Below are 9,071 nucleotides of genomic sequence, written 5' to 3'. Positions count from 1 at the left end.
TCTCGATCCTCCGATTTTTCGATTACTCGATGTCTCAGCTTTAGAATTTTTCGATGTTTCGATTTTTGGATTTCTCGGTTTTTCGATTTTTTACTTTTGAGCTTTTCAATTTCTGGATTTTCCAATTTTTCAATGTTCCGATTTTTCAATTTTTTAAATTGAATTGGATTTCTCGATTCTTCAATTTTGCGATATTTTAATTGTTTGTAAATGTTTTAAATTTTAGATTTTTCGATTTCTCGATTTTTTGACTTTTCAGTTCTTCATTATTTAAATTTTCCACTTTTTTAAATTTTGACGTTAAATTTTCAGTTTTCTGATTTCTCAATTAATCTATTTTTGATTTTCCCACTTCTCAAAGTTTCGATTTTTCGACCTCGCTTTATTGGTTTTTCGATTTTTTATTTTTGGATTTTCAATTTTTCCTTTTTTTATATTTTAGATTTTTCAATTTTTCTATTGTTTTATCTTTCAAATTCTCAAGTTTGAGGACTTTTCAGTTTACTCCTATTCATTCAATTTTTGGATTTTTCAATTTCTCAATATTTCAATTTCTCGGTTTTCTGTTATTCTATTCAATTTTATGATTTTTCAGATTTTCAAAATATTCGGTTTGAACGTCAAATTTTTAAAAAAATTAAAAATTGCGATACTCCAATCGGCGATTATGCAAAAAATGCTCGGAGCGACTTCTGGACCCCGAAATCGAACAAGAAAATGTATTTAGCCAAGTCTCAAAAATGGTAGAAAATAAGTCAAAATTTGAATAAACACAATTATATTTCATTTTGAAAAAGTTATCTAAAAATTCACAAAAAAGTCTGCGAGATGCTGATTCCAAAAATGTAGCATTTTTACGGTCCCGAAGCAATATTTTCAAAATATTCCGTTTGAAAGACAAATTATTTTAAAATTAAGAAAATTGGGAAATTTCAACGGGCGAATTTGGAAAAAGAATTAGAGTTATCGAAAGTATGAGACCGGAAGTGACTTCTGGAGGTCGAAATCTACAAGAAAATGTGTTTGTTAAGTTTCAAAAATAGTCGAAAATCCGTCAAAATTTGAATAAACTACATGCACTAAATTTCACTTTGAAAAAGCTGTCTAAAAATCCACAAAAAATTCTTCGATTTTAAATTTTAGATTTCTCGATTTATCGATTTTTCATTTCAGTTTTTCAAGTTTTCGAATTTTTCAAATGTTTTGATTTCTTAATCAATCGAATTTTCGACTTCCCGGTTTTAGATTTTCTGTTTTTCAATTGTCGTTTTTTCAATTTTGACGTTTATAAACTGTCAATTTTTCGATTTTGCAATTAATCGACGTTTTGATTTTCCCATTTCTTGACTTTCGAGGATTTTGAAATTCCTGTTCTTCAATTCTTTAGTTTTTCAATTTTTCAGGTTTTTGATTTTTATTTTTTTAAGGTTTCAATTTTTCGACTTCATTTTTGGATTTTTCTATTGCTCAATTTTTCGACTTTTTAGGTTCTCAGTTTTTGGATATTTCAGTTTTCGAATTTTTCAGTTTTTCGATATTTCAGTTTTGGGATTTTTAAATATTTCGATTTTTCAATTTTTGACTTTTATAAAGTCTATCGATTTTTCAATTAATTGATTTTTCAGGTTTTTTGGTTTTTCAATTTTTCTATTTTGTCAGGTTTCGATATTTCGACTTCACTTTTTTGATTTGCCGACTTCTCATTTTTTTTATTCTTTAGATTCTCCGTTTTGGGATTTTTCAGTTTTTCGATTCGTCAATTTTTCTTTAATTTTTCAGTTTTTCGATATTTCAGTTTTGGGATTTTTCAATTCAATTTCAATTTTTCTTGGACTTTTCCATTTTTGATTTCTGTATTTTTCGATGTGTCGACTTTTTACTTTTTCGATTTTTAAATTTTAGATTTCTCAATTTATTGGTATTTTAATTTTTCAATATTTAAAATTGTAGATTTTTCGATTTCTCGATTTTTCATTTCAGCTCTTCCATATTTCAATTTTTCAAATGTTTCGATTTCTTAATCTCGATTTTTCGACTTCCCGGTTTTAGATGTTCTGTTTTTCAATTGTCGTTTTTTCAATTTTTCGATTTTTAAATTTTAGATTTTTCAGTTTTTTGATATTTTAATTTTTCAATATTTAAAATTTTAGTATTTTAGTTTTTTCGATTTTTCGATTTTTCATTTCAGTTCTTCGATATTTCAGTTTTTCAAGTTTTCGAATTTTTCACATGTTTTGATTACTTAATCAATCGATTTTTCGACTTTTATCAACTATCAATTTTGCGATTCTTCAATTAATCAATGTTTTGATTTTCCCATTTCTTGACTTTTGAAGGTTTGGATATTCCTGTTCTTCAATTCTTTAATTTTTCGAATTTTCAGGTATTTGATTTTTTTATTTTTTAAGGTTTCAATTTTTCGACTTTTTAGGTTCTCAGTTTTTGGATTTTTCAGGTTTTCGATTTTTCAGTTTTTCTTCCATTTTTCAGTTTTTCGATGTTTCAGTTTTGGGATTTTTCAAAATTTTGATTCTTCGACTTTTCGATTTTTGGCTTCTGGAGTTTTCGATGTGTCGAATTTTTTTACTTTTTCGATTTTTCAATTTTTCGATTGCTTAATCTTTCGATTTTTCGACTTCCCGGTTTTAGATTTTCTGTTTTCGATTGTCGTTTTAAATTTTTCGATTTTTCAAAGTTTTGATTTCCCGATTTAGATTCGCATTTTTGGTTTTTCTTTCATTTTTCAGTTTTTCGATATTTCAGTTTTGGGATTTTTCAATATTTTGATTCTTCGACTTTTTAATTTTTGCCTCCTGGATTTTTCGATGCGTCGATTTTTTACTTTTTCGATTTTTCAATTTTTCGATTTTTAAATTTTAGATTTTTTAATTTTTAAAATTTTAGATTTTTCGATTTCTCGATTTTTCATTTCAGTTCTTCGATACTTCCTTCAATTTTTCAAGTTTTAGAATTCTTCAAATGTTTCGATTTCTTAATCTTTTGATTTTTCGACTTCCCGGTTTTAGATTTTCTGTTTTTCAATTGTCATTTTGTCAAATTTTCAATTTTTTTATTTTTCAAATTTGCTTTTTCCTCTCAATTTTTCGATTTTTCAATTAATCGATGTTTTGATTTTTCCATTTCTTGACTTTCGAGTGTTTCGATTTTCCTGTTTTTCAATTCTTTAATTTTTTGATTTTTCAGGTTTTTGATTTTCAATTTTTCGATTTTTAAGGTTCCTGTTTTTGACTTCACTTTTTTGATTTTTCGATTTTTCAGTTTTTAGATATTTTGTTTTAGGATTTTTCAATATTTCAATTCTTTGGCTTTTCTATTTTTGACTTCTGGGTTTTTCGATGTGTCTATCTTTTTATTTTTCCGATTTTTCAATTTTTGGGTTTTTAAATTTTAGATTTTTCAATCTTTTGATATTTTAATTTTTCAAGATTTCTTAATCTTTCGATTTTTCGACTTCCTGGTTTTACATGTTCTGTTTTTCAATTTTTCGATTTGTTAATTTTTCATTTCCGATTTATCGAGATTTGATTGTTCAGGTTTTCGATTTCTCAATTTTCCAATTTTTTAATTTCTCAATTTTTTGAATATTTCTTTTAGTTGTGAGATTTTTCAATACTTCGATTTTTCGACTTTTCGATTTTTGAATTGATGGATTTTTTTGATTTCTCGATTTTTTACTTTTTGGATTTTCAATTTATTGTTAAACTTTAGATTTTTCAATTCTTCCACTGTTTTATACTTCGATTTCTCAATTTTTAGATGTTTTTATATTTCATTTTTTAAAATTCTAGGTTTTTCGATATCTCGAGTTTTCAATTCTTCTATATTTTTAATTTTCGATTTTCCAGTTTTTCTTTTTTAAAATTTTTCGATTATTCAATTTTTTGATTTCTCAATTTATCGAATTCCGATGTTTCGTTGTTTTGATTGTTCAGTTTCTCAATTTATCAATTTTTAACTTTCCTTTTCGGCTTACGACTCCTCAATTTCTCGATCCTCCGATTTTTTACTTTTGAGCTTTTCAATTTCTGGATTTTCCAATTTTTCAATGTTCCGATTTTTCAATTTTTTAAATTGAATTGGATTTCTCGATTCTTCAATTCTGCGATATTTTAATTGTTTATTAAATGTGTTAAATTTTAGTTTTCTTGATTTCTCGATTTTTTGACTTTTCAGTTCTTCGTTATTTAAATTTTCCACCTTTCTAAATTTTGACGTTAAATTTTCAGTTTTCTGATTTCTCAATTAATCTATTTTTGATTTTCCCACTTCTCAAAGTTTCGATTTTTCGACTTCGCTTTATTGGTTTTTCGATTTCTCAATTTTTGGATATTTGTTTCAGTTTTGAGATTTTTCAATATTTCGATTCTTTGATTGTCCGACTTCTAGATTTTTCGATTTTTTATTTTTGGATTTTCAATTTTTCGTTTTTTATACTTTTGATTTTTCAATTTTTCGATTGTTTTATATTTCAAATTCTCAATTTTTCAACTTTTCCATATTTTAATTTTTCAATTTTTAAATTTCTCAATTTTTCGATTTTTCGACTTTTTAAGTTTTTTGATTTCTCGATTTACCGAGATTTGGATTTTTCGATATTTTGATTGTCAGTTTCTCAATTTATAAATTGTTCAATTTTTAACTGTTCGATTTTTCGATTTTGACCCCTTTTCGGTTTCTCAATTGTTCGAATGATCGATTTTTCAGTTATCCGATTTTAAATTTTACATTTTTCGATTTTCGATTTTGCAATGTTTCGGTTTTACGATTTTTTAAGGTTTCGATTTTTCGATTAGATTTCTCGATTTTTCGATTATTTTAATTGTTCATTTTTTTTTCTCACTGTTAATATCATACAGTGTATCGAGAACAACCATAAAAATTGTCACTAAAAACATTAAAAAAAAATTCATACAAAATAGAACACAGTGTTTCCAAAACGTTTTCCCGAAAAAAATCCATTGGGTTATTACTAGAGCTGTGCGGTCCAAATTTAAACGTTGCGAATCGACCCCTACTACGGGAGACCAGTGTCTCGCAGCCGATGTTACGTATCGCGAAGAAATTTACGCGAAAAATAATGTTCACTGAAAATCAGTTGATGATTTTAAAATCCATACCCACGAAATAATAAGAATAATAATTTTAATAATGTTCAAGTGTCGGTCTCGTTGACAATAAAACGATTGATGTGAATTATGTAAAATAATACACAATGAGAAGCGAGAAGCGAGGAAGGCAAGACTGCAGCGGCCTGCACTGCTGGCCTGATGGGACGGATAGTGGGGATAAATAAATTTGAACCGCACAGCTCTAGTTATTACGATTTAAACAATATTCTTGGTTTAAGACGTTTCGGTCACCGACGTCGTAGCATTAAACACGGACTATTCGTATTAAATACATGGGGAATTAGGTTGGTAGCACGCATACCTGATGACAGAAAAGTCACCAAACAACAAGCTTAACCTAAAAGCGGCCCTCATCTCCAGCCCCATTCGCCGTTAAAAGTCAATGCAAACCCCCCAAAATCATGGATTCGGACACGGGGCCCCTTCGCAAAAAGCAAAAACTGGAGCCACTCTCCGTCAACGCCTATCCTCTTGAAGGTGAGCAACCTAACCTCAAAAACCCCGTTAACGCTACGATTTCAGACGACGAGATGAAACCCGAATTTAAAACCGAACCCGGAGAAACCAAACTGGACGTGAAAACCAACCGCCTTTGCCCCTACCTTGACACAATCAATCGCCAATTCCTCGACTTTGATTTTGAAAAGTTGTGCTCAGTCTCTCTGACCCGAATCAACGTCTACGCGTGCCTGGTTTGCGGCAAGTACTTCCAAGGCAGGGGCACGAACACCCACGCGTACACACATTCAGTAGCCGAAGGCCACCACGTTTTTCTGAACTTGCACACCTTGAAATTTTATTGTCTGCCTGACAATTATGAAATTATAGGTAAAATAAATTGAGTAATAATTATTTTAATTTCACGTGGAATTTCAGATTCGTCTCTGGATGACATCAAGTATTTGTTGAATCCGACGTTCACAGAAAAACACATCAGCAACCTTGATAATAGCACGCGTATGTCTAGAGCTATAGACGGTTCGTTGTATATGCCTGGAATCGTGGGTTTAAACAATATAAAAGCCAATGATTATTGTAATGTCGTACTACAAGCGTTGTCGCGGGTTGTACCTCTTCGCAACTATTTTCTACGTGAAGAAAACTACAGTAAAGTAAAGCGGCCCCCTGGTGACTCTTCGTACTTACTGGTACAACGATATGGGGAGCTGATGCGTAAATTGTGGAACCCGCGAAATTTCAAAGCCCACGTGTCGCCCCATGAAATGTTACAAGCCGTGGTTTTGTGGAGCAAAAAGCGCTTCCAGATCACGCAACAAGGGGACCCCATTGACTTCCTGTCGTGGTTTTTGAACGCCCTTCACCGTGCCCTTAATGGTACCAAGAAAAAAGGGAGCTCCATTATATATCAAGCTTTTTTGGGGAACATGCGCATTTATACTAGGAAAATCCCGCCAACTGAGCTTGATGATAGACAAAAGCGTTCATTATTAGCCACCCCTGAGTACCAGGAGGTGGTTACAGAGTCGCCGTTTTTGTATTTAACGTGCGATTTGCCGCCCCCGCCGCTCTTTATAGACGAATTTCGGGAAAATATTATCCCCCAAGTTAATTTATATCAGTTGTTGACTAAATTCAATGGTAGTTGTGAGAAAGAGTATAAGACGTACAAGGAGAACTTTATGAAGAAGTTTGAAATCACGAGGCTTCCACCATACTTGATTTTGTATATTAAGAGGTTCACGAAAAATACGTTCTATGTGGAAAAAAATCCAACTATTGTGAATTTCCCGGTGCGGAATGTCGATTTTGGGGAGTTTTTGACGCCTGAGGTTAAAGCTAAACACAAACACACCATTTACGATTTGGTGGCTAATATTGTGCATGATGGGGAGCCAGGAAAGGGTACTTATCGGGTTCATGTGTTACAGAAGAGCACTGGGAAATGGTATGAGATGCAGGATTTGCACGTGACGGATATCTTGCCACAGATGATCACGTTAACGGAAGCGTACATCCAAATATATGAATTAAGAATCTAGGTAGTTTTGTAATAAATGGATTTTAATATTTGTAGTTTTGTTTAGCTAGTTCTGGGTTAAATTGGTTGTTGTATTTTTTTGTGACTTGCGGAATTTCCTCTTTCTTTTCTTTGTCGCCTCGTAGTTTCGCCAGGAGACTTTCAGCCCTTTTTCGCTCTTCTCGCTCGCGTTTCAGTCTTTCCAATCTTAGAATCTCCAATTTTCGCTTCTTTTCAAGTCTGTCGTCATCCGAGTCGTCACTTGAAGACACTCTTTTCCGCTTTTTTTTATCTTTTTTGTGGTGTTTCTGGGGGCTTGTTTCTCCACTACTACTCCTTTTTCTTTTCTGCAAAGTTTTGAGGGTCAAAGCAACTGCTTGATGTACCACATCTCCACTTTTCTTTGGACTGTCTCCCTCTGCCATGTATTTCTTCATTACACTTAGAGGGTCTTCTCTGATTTTAGTTTTTAGTCCTACTTCTGCCCCATCACGATTTGTCCTGTCTGGCATCTCCTCATACCAGTTTCTTTTGCCTAACGCTTCATTGGTATCCTGCCCTAAGTACGTCAAGTACCCGATTTGCTTCTCATACTTTTCTTTCTCTTGTTTGACTTCTTTATCATGTTCTTTGTTGGTTGTTTTACTGTCTGCAATTCCGTCTTCCACGTCCTGGAAAAAATTGACGTGGGTTTGAGCCACCGATTCATCTTTGGTCAGCGGAATAAATTCGTTAGTAGCGACACCGCCCCTAGCCCTCTGTCGCAATAACTCGGTTCTGGCTTCACTTTCCGCGAGTTTAGCCCGAGATTTGCGTGCCGCCTCCTCTTCAGCGGCTTTCGCTTCATCTCTTCGCACTCGCGCGATGTTGTCTTTGGAGCGGACGTGCCATCTTAAAACCGCGACACACTTTAGTCAATTTTCACAAAAAAACACACCCAACTTACCTTTTTTTCGGTAAAATATTCATGTTTATTGAACTTCTTGTACTCTAGCTATCTGTCAACGCAAACGTCACTTGTCACTCTTGACGTTTCTATTTGTATGTCTATCTCCGTCCAACTCGCACGTAATCGCATCTTCCTTCTCTCCCACTCATGAAATTTGACAGACCCCAGAATGTCACATGGCCCCCTTTCGAACTTAACCAATTTGTGGCACCACTACAGTCACGCAGCCAAAACAAAACCCAATGATGCTTTTAAAATGATGCCCAGACGCCGGTCGCACCTGGAGCAAGAGAACTGTCGCTCGTGCACGAGCTTCTCGGACTACGCGAAAACCGCGCGCGCCAGGAAGGCGCACGAAGACAGCTCCGGAGAAGTAAGCGCCAACTCGCCCTAACCCCAATAACCGGCCGTTGCAGGTGGCGCCGAGCGGGTCCCTACGCACCGACTGCCCCCTGGACAAGGAGGAGCTGGGCCGCAGCGCGTGGGGGCTGCTGCACACCATCGCGGCCAAGTACCCTGACAAGCCCACGCGCAGCGAGCAGAGAGACATGAGCGCGTTTTTCCACCTGTTCTCGAAGTTTTATCCGTGCGATTACTGCGCCGAGGATTTTCAGAGACAGTGAGTTCGGGGCGGGTTTTGGGGAGAACGATGTTTTGTAATGTGTTGTTGTTGTAGCATCCAGGTGGATCCGCCGCCCACGAGCTGCTATGAAGAGCTGAGTCAGTGGCTGTGTCGCGCCCACAATAAAGTTAACGTTAAGTTGGGGAAGCCGGAGTTTGATTGTTCGAAAGTCGACGAACGGTGGCGGGATGGGTGGAAGGACGGGTCCTGTGATTATTGACCAGTGCGTTTTAGTTAGATTTAGGTTAGCAATGTTGGAGTTGTTGCTGTGATGTCAATGTTGAAGCGGAACAAGCCAGAGGGTGTTTTGCTTGTCTGGATTATTAATAAATTTATAAATTATTAAGAAGTTGACTAGTTTTTTGCATTTTT

General features: G+C 34.2%; 3 protein-coding genes across 3 annotated transcripts; 2 read left to right on the top strand and 1 right to left on the bottom strand.

Moving 5' to 3' along the window:
* Positions 1-5,436: 5,436 nt before the first annotated feature.
* On the top strand, positions 5,437-7,180 carry LOC135131496 (ubiquitin carboxyl-terminal hydrolase 39). The gene is made up of 3 exons (XM_064059274.1): positions 5,437-5,627; positions 5,673-5,978; positions 6,027-7,180. The coding sequence occupies exons 1-3, from the start codon at positions 5,552-5,554 to the stop codon at positions 7,148-7,150; spliced, it is 1,506 nt and encodes a 501-aa protein (XP_063915344.1). The 5' UTR covers positions 5,437-5,551; the 3' UTR covers positions 7,151-7,180.
* Positions 7,155-8,179, bottom strand: LOC135131497 (leukocyte receptor cluster member 1 homolog). Its single transcript, XM_064059275.1, has 2 exons — positions 8,075-8,179; positions 7,155-8,019 (listed from the first exon to the last, which is right to left on the bottom strand). Exons 1-2 carry the CDS (start codon positions 8,095-8,097, stop codon positions 7,173-7,175), a joined length of 870 nt encoding a protein of 289 aa, XP_063915345.1. The 5' UTR covers positions 8,098-8,179; the 3' UTR covers positions 7,155-7,172.
* Positions 8,180-9,048, top strand: LOC135131498 (FAD-linked sulfhydryl oxidase ALR-like). The gene is made up of 3 exons (XM_064059276.1): positions 8,180-8,450; positions 8,494-8,696; positions 8,754-9,048. Exons 1-3 carry the CDS (start codon positions 8,247-8,249, stop codon positions 8,917-8,919), a joined length of 573 nt encoding a protein of 190 aa, XP_063915346.1. The 5' UTR covers positions 8,180-8,246; the 3' UTR covers positions 8,920-9,048.
* Positions 9,049-9,071: the final 23 nt, after the last annotated feature.

Source organism: Zophobas morio, unplaced genomic scaffold (genome assembly GCF_036711695.1).
Source record: "Zophobas morio isolate AGI-343-1 ecotype UQ-CSIRO unplaced genomic scaffold, CSIRO_AGI_Zmor_V1 ptg000020l, whole genome shotgun sequence".
Classification (NCBI taxonomy): Eukaryota; Metazoa; Arthropoda; class Insecta; order Coleoptera; family Tenebrionidae; genus Zophobas; species Zophobas morio.
The sequence above is the reverse complement of the archived record's forward strand: the minus strand, read 5'-3'. Positions and strand labels throughout refer to the sequence as shown.

Coding starts and splice junctions, on each gene's coding strand:
- LOC135131496 (XM_064059274.1), top strand. CDS start 5,552: ATGGATTCGGACACGGGGCCCCTTCGCAAAAAGCAAAAACTGGAGCCA. Junction 5,628..5,672: donor CAACGCCTATCCTCTTGAAG/GTGAGCAACCTA, acceptor CTACGATTTCAG/ACGACGAGATGAAACCCGAA. Junction 5,979..6,026: donor TGACAATTATGAAATTATAG/GTAAAATAAATT, acceptor GTGGAATTTCAG/ATTCGTCTCTGGATGACATC.
- LOC135131497 (XM_064059275.1), bottom strand. CDS start 8,097: ATGAATATTTTACCGAAAAAAAG. Junction 8,020..8,074: donor AATATTTTACCGAAAAAAAG/GTAAGTTGGGTG, acceptor CGCGGTTTTAAG/ATGGCACGTCCGCTCCAAAG.
- LOC135131498 (XM_064059276.1), top strand. CDS start 8,247: ATGTCACATGGCCCCCTTTCGAACTTAACCAATTTGTGGCACCACTAC. Junction 8,451..8,493: donor ACGAAGACAGCTCCGGAGAA/GTAAGCGCCAAC, acceptor CGGCCGTTGCAG/GTGGCGCCGAGCGGGTCCCT. Junction 8,697..8,753: donor GCCGAGGATTTTCAGAGACA/GTGAGTTCGGGG, acceptor TTGTTGTTGTAG/CATCCAGGTGGATCCGCCGC.